This window comes from Sporobolomyces salmoneus (assembly GCF_050403485.1).
Source record: "Sporobolomyces salmoneus JCM6883 DNA, S_salmoneus_JCM6883_v1_ctg20, whole genome shotgun sequence".
In the NCBI taxonomy this organism is placed as follows: domain Eukaryota; kingdom Fungi; phylum Basidiomycota; class Microbotryomycetes; order Sporidiobolales; family Sporidiobolaceae; genus Sporobolomyces; species Sporobolomyces salmoneus.
The window spans coordinates 161,088-180,802 of record NW_027481143.1 but is presented as its reverse complement, the minus strand read 5'-3'; the positions used below and the strand labels follow the sequence as shown (position 1 = coordinate 180,802).

Sequence of the window (19,715 nt, the reverse complement as noted above, 5' to 3'; positions counted from 1 at the left end):
TGAACTTTTCTTGCCTACGGTCCTATTTTTCGTCTCTCCTTCGCGATGATGATCGAGCGTGAACAAACCAAGCCAAACAGAGTCCAGGCTGACTTCGAGACTCGAACGCCTGCAGATAAGCCCGTGGGATTCCATTTCGATTCGAATGCTAGACAACTACATTGACCGAAGGTGATGCTTCTGCGGCTGGACCTGTTGGCAGGACCGCTGGACTTTCTGATCTCGGTGTTGCTGCTGCCGTCGAGGGGTCTTTTGGATCCTCCAGCGCTTCGAGGATCGCAGTTGTTTTCGCGTTCGCAATGCCTCCCTCTGCGAAACATTCTCCAATCAGCGAAAGACTCGTACGCAAGGTAGAGAAAGGTACTCACTCTTGACGACGTATTCCCTGAGAGGTGTTCTCATCGCTGGTTGCTTCTTGACGAGATCCTCCAACCATTCTTTCGGTAATTGTAACAGAGCGGCGAAACTTGCGGGTGCGATCGCCTTCGCGCATCGAATGAACCCTTCCCATAACGCAGGGGTTTCCCAAATCTTCTTCGCGATCAGTCGAGAGAGGAGAGTCGTCGAGACGAAAGGTTGAAGGGATTTGTATGTTGTCACAGCTTGAATGACCTGCGCACAGGAAAGAGTGGTCAGCGCAAGGACAAGATCGTATTTGAGAGATGGGAGATCGCACAGTTCGAAGGAAGAGATTCGGGAGAACCGGTTCGTCGACGATTTGTTGCATGAAAGCAGCGAGAATTTCGGGTCGGAAAGCATCAGCCATCGAGAAGCAAATCGCGATAGCTACGTCGTCACACGAGAGAGTCAGTCGAGCGAACCACGACTGAAGAAAGACAGAGAGACTGAGTCGCACCTTCGATCGTTTGTTTGATTCCGATTTCCTTGTCATGCTTATGAAGGAAGACGATAAGTTCGACAGGTGTAAGGGAGTCACTCCGTGTCCGTAGCGAGTTGACGGAGGAGAAATGAGCAGGAGGAGCGATGATAGAGAGGAAGATGGATCGAATCGCAGCTTTTTGTTGAGCAGTGTTGTCGAGCAAAGCGACGACTCGAGGCAAGTATCGAATGATCTCGTCCTGCGTGACAGCGACTCGAATCATCAGCCATCGTCACTGAATCAGAGAGTCACTGCCACTCACCTTGTGACAATCTGGCATGATGAGAGCGTAAATCTTCGAATCCAAATCTCTCTCGGCCGCGACGTTCTTGATCAATTGAACCATATTTGTCGGTAGTTTTTGTTTGTCGGCGAGAATCTCGATCGTCTTGAGGAGGAGAGCGTCACTACCGGGAGGGAAGTGACCGAATATGTGAAGGATTCCGGGATGTTTGATTCCGAGAGATCGAATGAGAGGTGAGATGAGTTCCGGCATCGACTCTCGAGCGAAGGGCGCCATCCGAGCATATTCGGCAAAGAGTCTGTTCACGGCGAAGCAATTCTTAGCTGGGTCAGATCGGGAAGAGAGCGGAAAGAATGGAAACATACGGATCGAGAAGTTCGGGTTCTTTGACACACAGCGCGAGTAACAGCTCGACGTGTTGAGTCACCTCTCCGATCGTTTTCGGTGGATCCAGCCGGTCGACAACTTTTCCTTCTTTCACAATCGCGTACGGAGGTTTCGGTTCTTCGGGAGGGGGTGTTTCCTCCATCGCCATTTCTTCTTCTCCTTCCGGGTCATGCGTGCCGTCTTCCTCCTTGACGCCTTCCTCCTCTTTCACCGGCTCCGCTTGAAGTCGTTCGAGAAGAGAAAGAGCGAAACCGACGATGATCCCGCTGAGCTCTTTCACGTCCGGTACCCATTTCTTGACGCTCATGATTGCGGCGTTTCGAATTCGTTTATCTGTGGGGGGGATCGAAAAGGTCAATCTCCTTCACGCGTCGAGTTGCGATTGACCAATTTCGAGCTCTCACCTGCATGAGTTGTTAATCCGAGCAAAACGTCCAGAGCCGCTCTTCGCACTGAAGGTCGTAGGATCGCTAACTCTCTCAGCGTTGAGAAACCGAGTTGCATTCTGTAAGCGGTTCGACTCGGTTAGCGAAGTTGCCAAAGATCCGCAAGGTGAGGCGAGCACTCACTGATCGGCGTTGAGACACATCCTCTCGAGTCGTTCGAGCTCTGGAACGGGGATCTCTGGTAGGTCAATCATGAATTGAAAGAGTGCCGTATCTTGATTCGAAGAAATTTCGCAGATGTGCGATAAGAACCTTCCGAGGTAGACGTCGTATGGTCGATTCTAGATTGAGCATAAATGAGCGTGAGCTAAGAGTACTCGGATACTGAAGAGAAGTGAGCAGCTCACCGAAGTTTGATTCAACCGTTTCGAGGCGTACCATTCTTCGTTCAACCACAATCGAGCGAGTTCCATCCTGCGGTATCGATTTTAAATCAGTTCGTGTAACAAGTCCAGTCGCAGAGATATACTCACCTAGCCTGTAAGTCTCTCGTTACATAGTTGAACAAGACCTCCCTCAGCTTCTCCCCTCGTTTCCTTCTCTCATCCTTCTCTTCCTCCGACACTTCTCCCTCTCCATCCATCAGCATCGCACCGCTCTCCAATCCCCTCGTGATCAGCCGACTAACGAGAGGGATCCAGATCCTCTCGTTAACTCCACCGTCAGATCCGGCTGAACAAATCCGTCTCAGAGTCGAGTAGACAAGAGCGTGTTTTGCCGTCTGAGAGAGATCGAGAGGTTCGAGGTCGAAATCGGCCGAGGAAGAGTTTGCGAGGAGAGATGCGGAGAGAGCAAGAGTCGCATCTTCGTTCGATTCTTCCGGTTCAGGTTCAGCCTGCAGAAAGCACGAGATTAGCTCTCAACGCAGATCTTCGGGTTGAAGAGGTAACATACGATTGGTTCAGGAGGTACTTCAGCTTTGATCGAGAGTTCTTCCTCACCCAAATCGAGTTTGAGGGGATCCAACATTCTCGAACTCTCTTCCCGTTCCACTTCCATCGCCGCATTCATCTGCGGTACCACCGGTCGAGGCTCTTCAAACGCTGTCGTCGTCACCGGGGTCGGTACAGGTTTCTCCTCCTCTTCTTCCCCAATCTTTCTCAATTCACTCGGAGGTAATTGCATCTTTACCATTTCTATCGCTCGACTCAATACCGCATCCGGTACGGTTTCGAACGTCTTCATTAGACCATCGACGACGACTTGAATCGAATAATCCGTAGCGAGTGGAGTAGCGGCCAAATTCGCGTCGAGGTCTAGATTCGCAGCGCCGAAAGCTCGAAGGAGATCGACTCCAGGGTTCAGGCGACGTCGTTTCGCTCCGACGGGAGGCAGCTCGAAGGGGAGAGACGGAGCTGAGGAAGAAGGGGCAGGTGGTGTCGAGGAGACAGAAGAGGAGGAAGGAGGGAGTTGTCGTTTTCGGGAGAGGAGTTCTTCTCGTTTCTTGCGTTCGGCGAGGGAGGCGGTTTCGAGTCGTTGACCTTGAGTCGTCAGGAATTGGTTGATTTGTGAGTGGTAGGCCGATGCGTGCGAAGTTCTAACAAGAGGCAGACTAAAGTCAGCTCATTCACCTTTCCGAGACAGGAGACGTTCGTTACCTGAGAAGATGAGTCAACGAGATCCTAATAACTTTCTCTACACTCTTGATCTGCGAATAACTTTGACCCGCAAGAGTCGTCGGAGCCCAATTCGTCAAAGCCGTTACGACCAATTGCGTGAATTGATTCCGAACTTTGACCAAAGCGGTCAACGAAGTCGTCAAAGCCGAAACGAGATCGGCATGAGTCGTCGTGAATAAAGTCGTGATGCATTCTTCGAGGAGTTTCGAGGCTTCTTCTTCGAGGAGAGCGATTTTTAGGAATGGGTGATTCGGTCGACAGAGGGAAAGGTTCGGTTCTTGTGCTTGAGCTCTCGCCAACTATAAGGAACAAACTCAGCTCCAAACAATGGCAGAGCAACAGTTTAAGGCTTCGTCGACTCACTCGAGGATCTGAAGTAGCTCCGCTGTTCGTTTGGGTTTGAATAATCCTCTGTATCACTTTGACCGCCGCGACTTTGAGTCCCAATCCTCCGTTCCTCCACTGTTGCAGGATCGCAGTCTTGACTTGTACTATCCGAGTCCACCAACCTTGATCTCCAGATTGACAGCTAGGTCTCGAGAGAAGTTTAGTGATTGAACCGGGAGGCGCGAAGGAGGGTAATAATCGACTTACGCATATCGAAAGAGGTAAGGATAAGCGGTTGCGAATGCTGACAAGGCCAATTTGATCGTGGAGACGTCTGGAGGAGAGGGCGAAAGTAAGATTCTCGCGATAGGTTCAACAGCTTGAAGCGCGGCTGTTGCAAGCACGAGCGAATCAGTCAAGAGAACATTCGAGAGTGGTTCTGAGAGCAGCAGACTCACCCGAGGCGCGTAGAGCTGGCTGAGTTGAAGGAGAGGAAAGGGAAGAGATGAGAGTGAGGTCTGCAGGTGAAACAGCTCCATTCGGAGGAGGTGCGCCATTGTAGTACGACATTGGTCGTCTAGTTGACCGGTCTGGCAACCACTTCGGGCGGGAAAGTCGGTTGATCGAATTGGAGACGAGAAACGAAATTCGCGAGTCTCGTTTCCCTCCCTTTCCTCAACTCTATCGATCAATGGTGCGTGTTTGCCTGGCTGTACTCTGAGTATAACTGCTGACCTATTCTTCCGCGCACAGGCTGCAAACTGTTGGTTCCTCTCCTTCTCCCCCCCCGCATCGCATCATCATCATCTCTCCCCTCTCTCTCCTCTCGAGCCCCTCTGCTAACAACTTGCATACGCTCTCACAGCACAAGGTATCGCTACTCTCCTCGACGCAGAGAAGGAAGCCGCTCAAATCGTTGCCAAAGCGAGGGAATGTACGTACCTCCTCCCCCCCGTCTCTCCTCTGTTCTCCTATCTGACGATTCGTATGATTGGTCTAGACCGAACACAACGATTAAAGGGAGCAAGGGAAGAAGCGAGTAAAGAAGTAGAAGCCCTAAAGAAGAAGACGGAAGATGAATTCAAACAGTTTGAATCGCAGGTTCGTCTCGTGCTCTCTTGGTCCTCGTACCAGAATCCAAGACGAGCTTGTCGTATGTAGCACTCGAACGACAGCAACGAATCTCAAGACCAAGTGAACAAGTCGACTTCGGAACAATTGGAAAAGATTCAATCTTCGTTCGATAACAACAAGTCGACCGTCGTAGATCAACTGTTGGAACGTGTCGTACAGGTCAACGCTCAACCTCATCGTAACCTCACTACTCGCGCCTAGACCAGTGCCCTGGTTTCTCCCCTTCTTGCTCAACTTTTCGCAGGTATATCGAGGATCCCTCTCGTCAATGTCGATTGTTCCCCGCGACTGACCATGAGTTCTCACCCTTTCGACGTACAGTCTACACGGCTTTTCGCGCGCATCTTTCCTTCCCTCTTCGTCCGAAATCTGTTTCAATTCTATCAATCGCTGTTTCTACACTTTTCCCCCTTTTTCGTTCCTTCAGTTGTAATTTCGAATTCATACCGCATATCTCTCATGGGAGCCTAAGCGAGACAGCGAGACAGACGCGTACGATAGCTCATTTCTCGAAACAGCAGCAGAAAACGAAAGAGATCTTGCAAGAGCTGTTAAAGCATTGCAAAAGGTGCGCAGCACATACGCACTCCGTAGGGGAGTGAAGGAACATAGAATGGGTATGTCGTTCTGGGAGAGAAAGAACGAGGGGCGGAGGTGAGGGAGGGAGGAAGGGAGATTTGAACAGAAACGAAAGAGAAATACCAACATCAAAAGAGAGAGATCGAGAGAGCGAGAGTGCGTAGTAGATCACCCGACGCGCACACAAGAGAGAGAGAGAGAGCTAACAAACGAAATAAAGAACCCTAAAACACAAAAACAAAACTAAACTGAAAAGAGCACCTTTTACTGAATTATTCCCTCTTTCTGTTCACCATTTTTGGAATCTGGAGGTCTAGTTACTGTTTTGTTTGCGGGGTAGGGAAGTTGCGAGGGAGGTAAAAAGGGGTCACATTGGCGGTGATTGAAGGGAAGAGAGGGAAAGTGAGAGGTGTAGAGAAGAGTCGATTCTGGAGAATTACTTTGCTTGTTGACGTCCTCCTCCTCCAGCGGTTCTTGCTCCAGCTCCGGCTCCTCCTTGTTGTTGTTGACCCCTTCCACCCTGATTCCTCGGTCCTTGACCCCCAGTTCTGTTACCCTGATTCCTCTGTCCCTGTCCATCCTTCTTCATTCCTCCTCCTCCTCCGCCAGTCGACGATTCTCCCGTAGGGTTCGATCTAGGTTTCGGGGGAGGTCTCTCGTTGTGAGGTTTCCTCTCGACGACGTTGATGCGGGCTTTGTCGCCAGAAGGAGTTTCAAACATGATTCCGTTTTCACCTCCGTCTTGATGTCTCATTGAAACTTGAATCGCTTTACGCGCGTCGTTCAGGTTGATGAATTCGACAAATGCACATGCTTTCTGAATTCACTCGAACAAACTCGCTGTCAGTGGAGATGGGAGAAGGAAGAGAGGAAGTGAGTGGAAACGAACAGATCGAATAATGTCGAGTTCCTTCAAAGGTCCAAACCGAGTCGTCAAAACTTCTCGTAATTGTTTCTCAGTAACGTATTCCAAAACTCCTTTGACGAAACAGGTAGGTTGTACGACGGCTTGAACTTGGTCAGAAAATTGAGTTTGAGATGATGATCCTCCAGCTTGAGCGTTCGAGGTCGAAGCTTGTTGAGCGTTCGAAGATGAAGCGGCAGGCGAAGGCGTAGCGGATTCAGCGGGTTTCTATCATAAGAGCGAGTCAGACAATGCGACAGAATAGAGAGAGAGTGCGAAAGACTCACTTGGACGGAAGCGGCTTTGCTGAAAGAACCCCATTTCGTAGCAGAGCCTGACGCAGCCAAACTAGCCCAAGATTTCGGTGCGGTAGGAGCAGCAGGAGTCGGAGCTGGGGCTTGCTTAGGGGAAGCGACGGGTTGAGCGGGAGTAGGAGCGGGAGGAGCAGGGGCGGAAGAAGTCGAAGCTTGAGGAGGGGACGATACTTCAGAAGTCGGTTTCGGTGCCTCTTCTTCCTTTTCAGCCTTCTTCACTTCTTCAACGGGAGCGGGAGCAGGTGCCTCGACTTCCTTCTCGGCAACGGCGGGAGTAGAGACTTCGTTCGATTTGTGTTCAACGGCCGAAAGAGGTTCAACGACGACGGGCTTAACCTCCTCCTCCTTGACCTCCTCTTTCTTTTGTTCTACCTCCTCTTCTTTCGGTTCCGCCATAACAGCATCTCCATTAACGTGGCCGTTGGGTTCTTGCGACGATTGAAGAGGTTCAGCTTCGACGGGAGTCGATTCCTCCTCCTTCTTCTCAGGTTCTTGTTCCTCGACGGGTTTCACATCATTAAAGAGAACGCTTCCAACACTTGCAGGAGTAGTTCCCTCCGTCGTAGTCGAAGAAGTAGGTTGTTCATCCGGAGGAGTCGAAGTCGATTTTTCAGCAGTAACGGGAGCCGAAGCGAGTTCTTCATCTCCTTCTTCCTTGATGTATCGACAGATATCGTTCAAGACAAAGTAACCGTTGGGTTGTTCAGCGAGGAAGAAAGTTTGAGCGAATTTACGCCAAGGTCCATTCGAGTTTGACATTTCTCCAATCACTTGAACGATGATTCCTCCTTCGGCAGAAGATTGACTGTCAACGTTCGAGATGTAGACTTTGCAATCCTCGAATCCGAGCGACATGATCTTGGCGTGGATTTCCTAGCGAGAGAGAGAGAGAGAGGAACGAGGTTCAGTCCAAAGTCGAGGAGAGGGAGAGGAGCTGGGCTCACGGATTGACCATAACATGCAACAGTGTCTTCCCCTTCAGTCGAATGGATCAAAGTAGACCGTTTCGTGTAGAAACAGTGTAAACGAGCTGGATCTTTGTTGAGGTAGGAATAATACTGGTGGCAATCCCGCGCGGTCAGCCAGCTAGGTCATACGAACTCTGAGGAGGAGTATAGTGAGCTCACTTGAGAGAGGAATGCCCATCCGATGCGAGCAGAGTCGGTAGCGTCGTTCGCTTTCGCCATTTGACTGCTCGACTCACACGAGAGAGTCAGCTCGCTCGATAATCTATATAGTTCAAGTATCGGCTTACGCTGTAGAATCGGCAGCGGCGGCCATGATTTTTGAAGGAAGAAGTTGAAGAAAGAGTGGAGGAGAGAGAAGAGAGAAACTTGAACGAGCCGGTCTCGCAACCACTTTCGCACATCTCTCACTTGTCAAGACTCGTGACAGAGTGCACTGATACAGAGAAGGAGCTTCCAGAATCAAGGCAAACCAAAAACAAACTACTGATTGACGATTTTGAATTTTCTATCTCCTCGAATAAGATTTCGCACCACTCGCTCTCCTCGGAGGCGGCGAGGGCGACCTCCTCCTTCTCGGTGGACTCCTGCTCCTACTCCTACTCAAGCTCCTCGACGGACTCCTCGTAACTCGTCTCCTTCCTTTGACCGGTACCGGACTCCTGCTTCGACTTCTCGACCTTGACCTTGACCTTGACCTCGACCTCGATCTACTGATTCTCATCTTTCGCCTAACCGGACTCCTCGACCTCGACCTACTGTAACTGAGACTCCCAGTCCTCGATCTTCCTCTCGCCTTCGTCGGAGGACCTCTCCCTCGAGGGGGAGGCGAAACTCGGCTCTTCGTTCCTCCGGATCGAGCTGGAGGTGGAGGAGGTGAGAGAGGTTCGAGGATAGCCGTAATAGTTGATCCATCGATTTGTCCTCCGTCCATGTAAGCAGCGGCTTTCGAAGCGGCAGCACTCGAAGCGAATCCGATCCATGCGGTTCCCTTGTGCGTACCAGCTGAGCCCGATGGATTCCAGACACCCGTCAGCATCTTGCAACCCTGTGAGTGACTGGAGAGAACGCAAGGAGCTCACTCTTCTTGTCAATTGGGAGGTCGATATCGAGAATCTTTCCGTAAACATCAAAGATCTCTTCGAGGTGACCAGCCGTAACGTTCTTTGTTAACTTCCCAACTTTGATCGTATCTCCTTCGGGTGTAGGCGAACGGGAGGGGGATCTAGCATTGAGTTGGAGTGAGCATGAGCAGCAATCGAGTGAGAGAGGAAGAGGCAGAACTCACCGAGAACGCGAGAGGGAACGATCGCGAGGTGAGGGTGATCTAGGCATACTGGCGACTAGACTGAATCGGTAAACGCGCTAGAGAGGGAGCTGTTCCGAGTCGAATAGTTTCATCAGCTCTTGTTGATCATTGTCGAGAAGAAGGACACGAAGCTCACGCTGGACGGCTCAGACAATGTACTACAGCACTCGAAAGTAGTTGAGTGTATGTCGGCACGATGAGGGTGAGTGGTGAAAGGTGAACCGAGAACTCGTCGTCGCTCACAAATTCCATCATTTCCTCACGATGCATAAACTGAAAGCAGGTCGCCGTTACCTCGAGTGTGTGATGTGACAAGCGCAGACTCCTCACCACAGAAAAGCGAAAGCAACTGCCGATTAAATAGTTTTCGAATCAAATTTCTAGTCAAGCTGCGATTCTCATGAACGACGACGACGACAAGCTAGCCAGCTACAAAGAGCTCTTCCTCTTCCTTCTCCACTTCCGTCATCACGACCGCATGAGGGTCTACCAACTTGTCCACGAAGAAGTATCGAATTCACTTTTTTTACTTTCTCCAACGAGCGAAGATTGAATCGATTGATGGACGTAACAGAGGTAATCGACGTAAGAGAACTACACGATGTAGAGTGTCAGTCTCACTGCAAGCAAGGAGCAGAAGGAGAGACTCCTTACTTGTTCGTTATTCGAGTCTTCGATGAGCATGTTTGAGAATTCAATTTCGGTACCATCGATATTTTGTCGAGCGATGAGAACGGGGAGTGATCGACCGGTTCGTTCTTCAAAGCAAGAGAGAATGTTTCGCATTTGGGCAGAAAGTCGGGTCGGTAGATCGGGGAGAGTCGTCTGCGAAAACGAGAGAAATTAGCACGCAGGAGAAGGAGCGAAAAGGAAAAGACGAGGAACTCACCATTCGGGTATCGAGTTCGTCTAGGTTTTCAACTGCATACAAATCTTGTAAGATCGCAGGAGATACTGCTTGTCCGAGCCATAGAATCGCTTTTTCTCCATTTTCTGCGATGATGAATCATCTTCTCAGTCTTCGATTCTTCCGAATCAGCGACTTGAGATGAGATTCGACTCACCGACGAGATAGGCACCATGAGGTTCCATCCTCGCGTAACTACAACGAATCGCTTGAGGCATGACGAGTCGACCCGTTTCATCGGGGAATCCGACTTCGTCAGGGAAGAGATGAACGGCGAGCATTCTCGGGTACAACATCCGAACGGTCGCGCCGACTCCCGAACTCTTGACGTGTCTCATGTGCCATGTTCGAACATCGGATGCGACGGCTCCTCCTGTGATGAAGCGAGAGGTATTAGTTTTCATCCCTTGAATGACTTGACAAGCCTCGCTCTCACCTTTGAGTGCTTTCGTCTTCATGAGAGCGAGAGCATAAAGCGGGAACAATTTGAATGATTCGGGTAAGATGAGCTGGGATTGAAGACGAAGGACTAGATCAGCTTCGAAGGAGATCTAAGTCCAGAAGTCCAACTCACCTGAGCAGGAGAAGTTGAAGAAGCGCAATGTTTCCGATAAGCGAGTAGAGTCTTGACACAACTCTCGGTCAAGATCTCCCTCACGATTCTCAAACTCTTTGAATTCGTCTGCGTGATCGATTCCTTCGCAATGAGAGCGATCGTCGTATCCATATCCGCATACCTAAACACGTTGTTGACGAGGGAAGTGACGGGAACGGCGATGTTGTGTACTCGAACTCGTCGTTGACCAGTAGCGGAAGTGTACAGAGCGGCACATTGGAAGTAGGCGTCGGATTTTTCGTCGAGTTTCGATTCGTGTTTGATTCGGGCTGCGATCGCTTTGTCGGCATCGAGAGTACCAAATTCGAGATCTGTGATGTTGCGTTGGAAGAAATTGCCGAAATGATCCGAAATTCGAAGACCTGTCGAATGTTGAAAGGAATGAGAAAGAGGAGTCGTCTCGAGATTCAGTGATGAGAGAACTCACCGTTTGAACACCGAATCCTCATTGTGACACTGTAAGCTGTTTCCCGTTTGACCACTCTTCCAATCTCTTCCCTCAGTAGTTGACCATCTCGAACTGGATCGAATCGAGGGTGGAAGAACAAGTCGCCTCCCGTTAAACCCGGTAGAACACCTGTGATGACACATCTCTCAATACTGCATTCGCTCGCGATTATTAAGACGTCGACTCACCGAGGGTAGCAGCATCAATGTACTGAGAAGGGAAGAGGAACAAATTGATTCCGATTCCCGCTTCGACGCACTCTTCCGCGCTCACTCGATAGAAAGGATCCTGAATCGTGAACAAAGTCTTCTCCTTATCGGTTCCGTACAGTTTCGGATCTTCTCGGTGTTTGAGCGCGCCAGGTCCGACCGTCGGTAAGGAAGTTTGGAAAATGTTCAGTTGACCTCCGAGGTTTTTCTGTTATCCATCAAGAATGTCCTCAGTCAATTGCGAACAGGCAAGGACTGAAGAAAGTAATGACGGACGAGTGATAACATAGCCGCTTTCAGAGGTCCAACGATCGCAGCTTCGACGACTGAAGTTTCTTCCACGAGTTTCGGTAAAGTATCGAGCAGGCTCTCAATCGCCGGTCTATCGGGGAATGGTAACGTCACTACACACTCGAAAGATGTGTGAGAGAAGATCCACTCACCTTGATTCGATCGGATCGACGAGGAACCCTTCTCGCAGAGGAACAAACATATCGCTGATATCGGGCACGACTAGCATTTGAGCTTGTTCGAGACCAGCCTGATCCCGCCAAAACCTCTCAGCAATAGAAAACAACGTCTGAGAGGAGTGTGGGCTCACCTTGAGATTGTAGAACTGAACGCTCTTATCAAAAGTGATGATCGCAACTTTCGCTCCTTCCGGTAACCCACCCCGACTCTCTCCGTCCCCATCAACTGCTCCCTCCGCCGTCGACTTCTTCCCATAAAAGATCTCTCTCAACCCTGCAACCGCTTCCTGCACGACTCCACACCTCACACTCGACCAACTGACATCGATCGCGAAAATGTAATGTAACGGAGTTGGTTCTCTCGGTAAAGAACCCGGTTGAGTCGGGTTGTCTTGGACCCAGTAATCTCGATTGACGGCGAAATCAACGGAACCGAGTCGGAGTTCGGGGCGTTGATCGAGATCCATTCGTCTTTGTGACATATCGAGATGCGAAAAGTATTCCGGAGCGACTGATCACAGGTTCACGAGTGTCAGCCTACACAGGCGTAGAGAATGAATGGGAGTGAAACGTACCCTCAGTAGAAGCACCACACAAATTACACAAGAACTTTTGACCTCCTTCGACGAAAACACACCAAGGGTTGACGTATCCTCTACACCTCTCGCAACGTGGTGGACCCGTTTCACCGAAATCTACGACGGGTATTGTTCCTTCCTCGGGACGTAATTGAGCGAAAGGTTGAACGACTAAACCGAGAGGAAGTTGAGATGCGACGGCGAGATCGTCCGATAGGGGGAGGTTGTAGGTCGACATTCGGAGGAAACGAGGATTGCAGTTACCTACAAAGCGAGGAAGCGAACCAGTTATTGTCCTGCGCGGAGAAGAGAGAGAGAGAGAAAGCTCACCTTGATCAATCGCGATGAATTCAGTATTCGATAAAGGAGCGGCCATTCTCGAACAAGTCAAGTACGGTTCGACTCTATACAAGCTCTGATCCGCCTCTTGAACCGCCACCGGGGAAGGGATATGATCGGGATCGATTCGAATTCGTTGTTTCGGAGGAATTCGTTGACCCGCCGTATGAGGAGGTTGAGGAATTCCCGAGATCGGTTGAGGTTGTTGAGAGGGTTGGAATGATGCTGGAGGGGCTTGGGAAGGATGAGGAGGGTAATCCTGAGCGGCGGAAGGACCGGGACCTTGCGAAGCATTTAGCTGTTCTTGTTGGAAACGAGGATCTGCTTGTTGTTGCTGGAATTGCTGATTCATCGGCTGCTGCATTGCTCTAAGATCCATCTGCTGCTGTTGTTGTGGTTGTTGTCCTTGTTGGGGAAAGTAGGAAGAAGGAGCTTGTTGCTGCAGATCGTTCGAAGGAGGAGGCATCGGTGAAGGTCCTCCTCCCGGTCCTGGACTAGCTCCTTCGGCGTGATAAGCTCGAGCTGAACGTTTTCCTCTTGCCGGAGCTACTACCGGACCTGGACTCGAGGCGGCGGAATCGACACCCTGAGGAACGCGTCCCGAAATTAGATTGAGTGAAACGGCGATCTCAAACGAAGGAGACTTACGGGAGTAGGAGGTTGCAAGTTCATACTCTGCATTCCTTGATTCATCTGATCCATCACTGGGGGAGACATTCCTCTTTGGAAAGCTGGAGACAGTCGACCGGCATTCTGAGAGGCGGAGAGGGGAGGGTTCAACTGATGAGGATGCGCGGCGGGAGGAGCTGGGTGACCACTGTACGATGCAGCCTGATGTTGGAAAGGAGGCGCTTGACCGTGTTGGAGTGGAGCTTGGTGAGTTGCAGGAGGATGAGAGTAAGATTGTGGGTGAGGAGGGAACGGAGGTCGACCGTTCGGATCCATCTTGCCTAACTGCCTTCTCGACTAACGAGATCTCGCTGGGTCTGTTCTAAGTCGAAGTCGTGTAAAGAGCGATGAGGGAGAACGAAACGACGTGTCGTGACCAACGTCGTGACTTTCGTCAAGATTTTCGAACATCGCAACAATCGAGCGGATATGCGTTGTTTACGATTGATTGTAATAGTATCAGTCTCGCCAGGGAACGAGCCTCCAAAATTACGGAGGCAGGAGAAAATCCTGAATGTCGTCGCTCAACTTTCGTCGTTTCGGGCGTCAACTTTCGCCTAGAGACGCAGAGTTGTCCCAGACGGAAATTTCTGCGGGAAGTGACTAGCAAGTCCAGTCGCCGCAGAGAGGATGCGTCCGCAGAACGGATGAGAAAATGAGCTTTGCGAGAGGAAAGAACGGCTCTGGCGTCTGTCTCCGGGACACAACGCACTGAAATCTTCCTCCGAGCGGTATATAAGCCACAGATCGATGCGTCAGGGGTTGGAAACGAGCTCAACTCGGACCTTCACGTCGTCAAAGGAGCTGTCGGGAAAATGACAAAGCTTTGCTGTGCGATGATTCGGCTTCAGCTCGAGGTGGACCAGAGCGGGGGAGGGACCACAATACTTTGATGGACGAGGTCTCATGGGAGCGGACGGAATCGTGGATCTGCCGGGCAACAGGGTGAATCGAGCTCGAAGCGAAGAGTCGATTTTTTCGAGCGGCGCCTTCGCCCTCATACGAATGACAAATGATTACATCTACCATAATGTAGCAAGAGCAGGTATCCTCTGAGCGAGTACGTGTCTCCGGGAGGCCTTAACGAGCAAGGTGAAGAGTCGAAGTATCGAGAGAGCGAAGGAAGCAAGGACCCGATTGATTCGGCACAGGAGTGTGGCACGGCACCAGATGCAGAGGCAGAGCAGATGACGATGCTAGGTCGAGATATTCGATCGAGTGAATGGCAGGAGAACAAGAGATGGAAAGGAGGTTCGTTCCCACCTCCATCTCACCACCAACTCTCCTCCACCAGAGCGACCTGTCCTGCCACCGAACAACTAGTGCAGTAATCCATAGATGGTACGCCGCTCTTCCACCGCTCGTTCGAGAGGATCTCGCTTACCCCCTGTCCGCTCCCGAATCTGATGATGAACAGAGTTTCCAAGACCTTGAACGAGGATTAGGCGAGCGAGCACCTTTGGCAAGGGATGCAGGGATCTCAGAAGGTATGGCACACTCGCTCCCTACCTCTTGTTCTCGGGATGACCTCATCCTTTCTCTGTCCCTCATCTCCCAGAACAAGACGAAGAGTTCCGTAGATTAGCAAGATCCCTCTCTACACAGACACACAAGATCTCTGCGAATACGGCGGCGATCTCGAAACTGGTTGAACTGTTGGGAACTTTGAAAGATAATCCGACTCTGAGAACGAGGCTGTTCGTTGACTTGGCTCTACTCCTATGCCTTCTGTGGGGCACAGCTGAATGTCGAGAGTTTGTTGAGGACAGGCACGATTTGACGGAATCGACGAGAGAGGTCTTGAAAGGTTCAACGTTCGATGTGAAACGGTTATCGGATTGGAAACTCTCACCTTCCGACGTGAGTCAACCCTACTCTCCAGTCCTTCCCCAGTAGTCACTCATGCTGACGTAAGCCCGACGAAACAGAGACAACATAAACAAGAGCAACAGAAAATCTCAATCGACTTCCAAAGAGCTCTCGAATCGTTTCAAACCGTCTCGAGAAAGAGCGCCGAGAAACAGAGGCAGTTTGTTCAGAAGGCGAAGAGGACGGTAGAGGCGATTGATTCTGGAGCGATTTCACCGAGCGAGATAGAGTGCGTCGAGGAGAAAAATCACCAGTTTCCTTTGTCTCCGAGACTGACGAAATTGTCGAATTCTGCTTTCCGCAGCTCGACTGGCACTGCTCAGTTACTCGAGCTGTCAGTGCTACCCTATCGCTCGCTCCCTTGAGCCCTTGATCGCTGACGAGTTGATAATTTCCTCGCAGACAAACAACCTCGGATCAGATCAACGACGCCGACTTGCAATTCCAAGAACAACTGATCCAAGAACGCGAAGGAGAGATCGAACAAATCGAACAAGGTATTACCGAACTGAATCAAATCTTTAAAGATTTGGGTCAAATCGTGGGTGAACAACAAAGCATGATCGGTACGTCTACCTCCTTCCTCCTCTTTAGCTCACAGAGATTGACATTCATAAGAGGATAGATAACATCGAAACGAATGTACAATCCGTCGCGAGGGATACTCATGGTGCTTCGACGCAATTGACAGAAGCTCATGCGTATCAACGGAAAGCGGGCAGGAGAATGTTTTGTCTCCTACTCGTCTTCTTACTTGTTCTTACCGTTGTTCTACTCGCTGTGAGTCACAATCCTCTCCCTATCTTCTGTGTGGATGGGAAGCTGATCCGGCTTCGTGGCTATCAGGTTTTCTCGTAATCGACTGACTCTTCCCGTTTCTGCTTTCTTTCTGTTTCCCGAAGTACCTACTAGTTTTTCTGTTGTGAATCATATCCTATCAGTGCGATCTCTCACTCAAGTCCGCAGCACCTCAAGATCTGCGCTCTCTCTCAAGCGAGAAAATCAGACGAGAGCGATGAAAACTCGAGCTGGATACTGAAGGTTCCACATATACCACAGATTAGCAAAGAAGTCGGAGCTACAAACAGAGAAATAGGAGCTGTCTATAGCTGTACATCGAGAGTTCTGATCATTCCATCTTGACCCGCCGAAACAATCTGATTCGAACCCAACCATTCCAGCGATTTCGCTCCTCCTTTGTGGCTGTGAGTGAACAACAACTATCTATCAGTCTCTATCTCATGACAGAGAGAGATATAGAAATAGAGACACTCGACTCACACATTCGGTAAACTGACAACGGTCCCAGGTTTCGCGACCGAATAAATCGAGATGGACTCGTCCAACGACGCCGCGGCACAATGAGTTCCCTCTTCGTTCCATCTCAACGCCTGTACCCTCGCCGCACCACTCCATCTCGTCGATACGATCTCCCCATCCGTCTTGTAAAGCGGTACATGACCCGTCGAAAGTCCCACGGCGAGATGTCCATTCTTGGGGGAGAAGGCGACGGCCGTGATTGCGCTACGGAGAAGGATCGCTTGGATTCTAGTGGGGAGTTGAGGGTTCGAAACGTCGTGAATCGCGAGAGAAGAATCCTCTCCACCGATCGCGATTAGGTTTTCGGTTGGAGATGCGGCGATACAGACTGGAGTAAAGTTGAGAGGGAGTGAATAGATCTTTTCGAGGTTTGGGGAAAGGATCTCGAGGGAAGTCGAAGTGAGGAGATAGAACGTATCGTTTGAACGCGAAACGGCGAGCGCTTTCGGTTGAGTACCGGTCGGGAGGGAAACGCCCGTGAAGGAAGTCGAAGTGAGTTGTTTGATCGTGTCGTCGAAGGAAGTCGATACGAACGAGTCTCCTCCAACTCGGATCACATCGACGATTTGACCAGAGTGTCCGGTTCCTGAGATCGGTTTCATTTCGCCAGTTTTCGAATCCGTTGCGATTAAGCGTCCGCTCGAGTCGCCAGTGATGAATGTATCATTCGAAGAAGAGACGGTGAGAGCAGTGAGAGGATGTTGATGACCTTTGATGACTCGAACAGGAGTAGAAGATTTCGGGTCGAGGACGTTGAGATCTCCCGAGAAACTGAGTGAAACGAGTTGATCTCCGACGAAAACATTGCCCTATATGATACGTGAGTTCCTTTACCCCCTATACGATGATTCGTGAGAGGGAGAGAGACCCACGACTTGTTGCTGTTGTAAATCGTCTCCCTCGAAGTTCCACTTCTGTACAACCTTCTTCCCCTCTACATCCCACAATTTGACGCTCTTATCTGCCGAACTCGTCGCGAGGTATTTACTATCCCTTGAGAAGCTCGCGGCAAACACTCCCTTTTCATGAGCTACTCCCCCATTTCCATCGACGAGGGCTCCCTTTTCTTCTCCCGATACTCCATCGTACAGCCAGACTTGACCATCTGATCCAGCCGAGACGTAAAGTGAACCATCTGGACTGTACGCGACGGATTGAACGAATCGAGAATGTTTCCTCGAAGTCGATTGATACTTGAATGGAACTCCCGTTAGGAAAGCCGTCGAGAAATCGTCCGAACCCGTCCTGCATCACTGTATCAGTCTCCTGTCCTCCTTCTCGAGACGGGCCAGAGTGACTCACGCAGCTTTGAAAGGACGATTTGGACGAATCGCGACCGCATTAACCGCTTTCGAATGACCCGAAACCTCTCCGATCGAACCTCCCGTATCCAAATTGAAACTCGCGGCCCAACCACTCCTCCCTTCCCCTCCAACAATGATTCGTTTCCCTTCCCCATCGACGGCGATATCGTTGATTTTGGCTAAAGGTTTCGCTTCGAGTTTGATTGAATAGTTTCCAGTTGAATCCCATACTTTCAAAGTACCGCTAGAGTCTCCGGAAGCGCAGTAGTAAGACGAGAGAGGTCGGACGACCGTCACGGGTGAAGGGTGGGAGAAGAGGAGAGGGGGAGAAGTGGAAGTCGGGTCGAGTGATCGAACAACCGCCGTTCGACCGGATCCGTACGCGATACATTTACCATCGGGAGTAGCGTAGAGCTTCGTGGCTGCTCCTCGCCTGTGCAGAGTCAGAGAAGAAGGGTTGAGTGAACACGTTTCTCCTGTCATCGAAACAGGGACCAGTGAGGCTTACGTGGTAGTGGGAGCAGGGACAAATACAGAGTTGGGTGTGATCGATCCTTTCGTGGCCATTGCGTTCGGAGATGAGCGGTGAGAAGTGAAGGGAGAAAGCGATGATGCTCAGTTCGGTCCGATCACTCTTCGCAATCTCTCAAGTTCGAGGACACTCTCGCTAGCATAGTATGTCTCTCAGCAGGGGACAGCGAGTTGCGAAACAGAACGACGAGTTTGAGAAAGTTTTCGTTTTCTTTCTCTGTCTATTTAGGCGGAGACATCTACTGCCCTTCTCCCTCTCGCCCTTCCAACCGCTTCAGGAGTTTCCATACCACTAGTCTTCTTGTTACGTCTCTGTCCCTTTTCCTTTCCGAAACCTCCCATATCTGCGCAACCGTCAAAGTTTCCGAGTCAGCTTTGTCGCACGCAGACCGAGACACAGTTACTAGGAAGAGCTCACCGATGGGGTTTGATCCACCGTGTAGCATCGATACAGCGAGTTTAATGACTCGAGTACCGTTACGAGAACCGTAAACTTTTGCCGAAAGATCTGAAATTCCAGCTGCTTTCGCGACTTGATGAATATAAGGGTTGACTCGTAAACCGAAACCTGACGAGCCCCAACCTCATGAGCACACAGATCGTAATTTGAGAGTAGGAACAGAGGACATACCAGGTGGTCTCGACCTCATTTCGATTTTACAAGTTCCGAAATTACTCTTCATCGTTCCCGAAACGGTCCTATCCTCGTACCTCTCTACATAATCCATACTCCTAACTGCCTGATTGAACGCTTTCTGTACCGCCTTGTTCGCCGTATCATCCTTTCCTTCTCCAACTCCTACTAATCCTTTCCCATTTCCAACGACTACTAACGAGTACATACTAGGCATTTTACCTTTACTCTTCATTGTTACTACCCTTTTCACGATCAATGGGAATCGATATAACCCTCGGATTTCACCAGGAGATAGATGAGTGAGTTGAGCGAGGTGAGAAACTGAATCATCTTCTCCAGGTAATCCGTCGAGTAAATCGGGCGAAGGTCGCGGTTGAACGTAACCTCGGTTGTTAGGGGTGTCGTTGATCAAAGTTACGGATACGTTGTGCTTCGAGTTGGGGGAGAGTCGAGGAGAGAAAGTTTTGGAGGGATGAACGTCGAGAACTGGGTCGAACGCGGAGAGGTCAGAGGAAGAGAGGGATTTTAGGTAGCGTAGATGTTCGGCATGAAGTTCTGGGCGAGATACGGGAGGAGTTTGGGTCGTCGTTGTTGAGGGAGGAGAAGATGAAGAAGAGGAAGAGGAAGCGAATGATCGGGCGATAGAGGGAGGGGTAGGAGTGAATGACCGGGCTAGTACTGTTGCTGATCTCCTCCACGACATGTTTTCA

The 19,715-nt window shown here is 50.4% G+C and overlaps 8 protein-coding genes across 8 annotated transcripts; 2 read left to right on the top strand and 6 right to left on the bottom strand.

Annotated features, from left to right (window-relative positions):
* Positions 1–148: 148 nt before the first annotated feature.
* On the bottom strand, positions 149–4,473 carry PTA1 (RNA-processing protein PTA1; the record flags this gene model as incomplete). Its single annotated transcript, XM_076631853.1, has 15 exons — positions 149–309; positions 369–612; positions 677–786; positions 857–1,079; positions 1,143–1,422; positions 1,490–1,844; positions 1,916–2,016; positions 2,081–2,238; positions 2,305–2,371; positions 2,431–2,792; positions 2,852–3,494; positions 3,556–3,875; positions 3,940–4,105; positions 4,171–4,294; positions 4,362–4,473. 15 exons carry the CDS (start codon positions 4,471–4,473, stop codon positions 149–151), a joined length of 3,426 nt encoding a protein of 1,141 aa, XP_076488189.1.
* Positions 4,474–4,594: 121 nt separating this feature from the next.
* Positions 4,595–5,238, top strand: VMA10 (H(+)-transporting V1 sector ATPase subunit G; the record flags this gene model as incomplete). Its single annotated transcript, XM_076631852.1, has 5 exons — positions 4,595–4,597; positions 4,657–4,666; positions 4,769–4,837; positions 4,904–5,004; positions 5,065–5,238. The coding sequence occupies 5 exons, from the start codon at positions 4,595–4,597 to the stop codon at positions 5,236–5,238; spliced, it is 357 nt and encodes a 118-aa protein (XP_076488188.1).
* An 814-nt stretch (positions 5,239–6,052) lies between these two features.
* JCM6883_006472 (uncharacterized protein) lies at positions 6,053–8,115 on the bottom strand (the record flags this gene model as incomplete). Its single annotated transcript, XM_076631851.1, has 6 exons — positions 6,053–6,433; positions 6,506–6,748; positions 6,808–7,707; positions 7,779–7,892; positions 7,962–8,025; positions 8,090–8,115. The coding sequence occupies 6 exons, from the start codon at positions 8,113–8,115 to the stop codon at positions 6,053–6,055; spliced, it is 1,728 nt and encodes a 575-aa protein (XP_076488187.1).
* Positions 8,116–8,307: 192 nt separating this feature from the next.
* JCM6883_006471 (uncharacterized protein) lies at positions 8,308–9,134 on the bottom strand (the record flags this gene model as incomplete). Its single annotated transcript, XM_076631850.1, has 3 exons — positions 8,308–8,804; positions 8,882–9,024; positions 9,088–9,134. The coding sequence occupies 3 exons, from the start codon at positions 9,132–9,134 to the stop codon at positions 8,308–8,310; spliced, it is 687 nt and encodes a 228-aa protein (XP_076488186.1).
* A 460-nt stretch (positions 9,135–9,594) lies between these two features.
* On the bottom strand, positions 9,595–13,620 carry JCM6883_006470 (uncharacterized protein; the record flags this gene model as incomplete). The annotated part of the gene is made up of 14 exons (XM_076631849.1): positions 9,595–9,702; positions 9,763–9,933; positions 9,998–10,101; positions 10,173–10,388; positions 10,452–10,524; positions 10,590–10,993; positions 11,059–11,208; positions 11,268–11,496; positions 11,565–11,670; positions 11,732–11,829; positions 11,890–12,269; positions 12,334–12,600; positions 12,667–13,261; positions 13,324–13,620. 14 exons carry the CDS (start codon positions 13,618–13,620, stop codon positions 9,595–9,597), a joined length of 3,198 nt encoding a protein of 1,065 aa, XP_076488185.1.
* Positions 13,621–14,566: 946 nt separating this feature from the next.
* On the top strand, positions 14,567–16,071 carry JCM6883_006469 (uncharacterized protein; the record flags this gene model as incomplete). The annotated part of the gene is made up of 8 exons (XM_076631848.1): positions 14,567–14,831; positions 14,903–15,041; positions 15,114–15,204; positions 15,273–15,442; positions 15,518–15,547; positions 15,616–15,779; positions 15,839–15,993; positions 16,060–16,071. The coding sequence occupies 8 exons, from the start codon at positions 14,567–14,569 to the stop codon at positions 16,069–16,071; spliced, it is 1,026 nt and encodes a 341-aa protein (XP_076488184.1).
* Positions 16,072–16,316: 245 nt separating this feature from the next.
* Positions 16,317–18,404, bottom strand: JCM6883_006468 (WD40 repeat domain-containing protein; the record flags this gene model as incomplete). Its single annotated transcript, XM_076631847.1, has 5 exons — positions 16,317–16,416; positions 16,495–17,342; positions 17,406–17,778; positions 17,836–18,270; positions 18,346–18,404. The coding sequence occupies 5 exons, from the start codon at positions 18,402–18,404 to the stop codon at positions 16,317–16,319; spliced, it is 1,815 nt and encodes a 604-aa protein (XP_076488183.1).
* Positions 18,405–18,593: 189 nt separating this feature from the next.
* Positions 18,594–19,708, bottom strand: MRPS5 (mitochondrial 37S ribosomal protein uS5m MRPS5; the record flags this gene model as incomplete). Its single annotated transcript, XM_076631846.1, has 3 exons — positions 18,594–18,712; positions 18,787–18,936; positions 19,000–19,708. The coding sequence occupies 3 exons, from the start codon at positions 19,706–19,708 to the stop codon at positions 18,594–18,596; spliced, it is 978 nt and encodes a 325-aa protein (XP_076488182.1).
* Between the last annotated feature and the right edge of the window lie 7 nt (positions 19,709–19,715).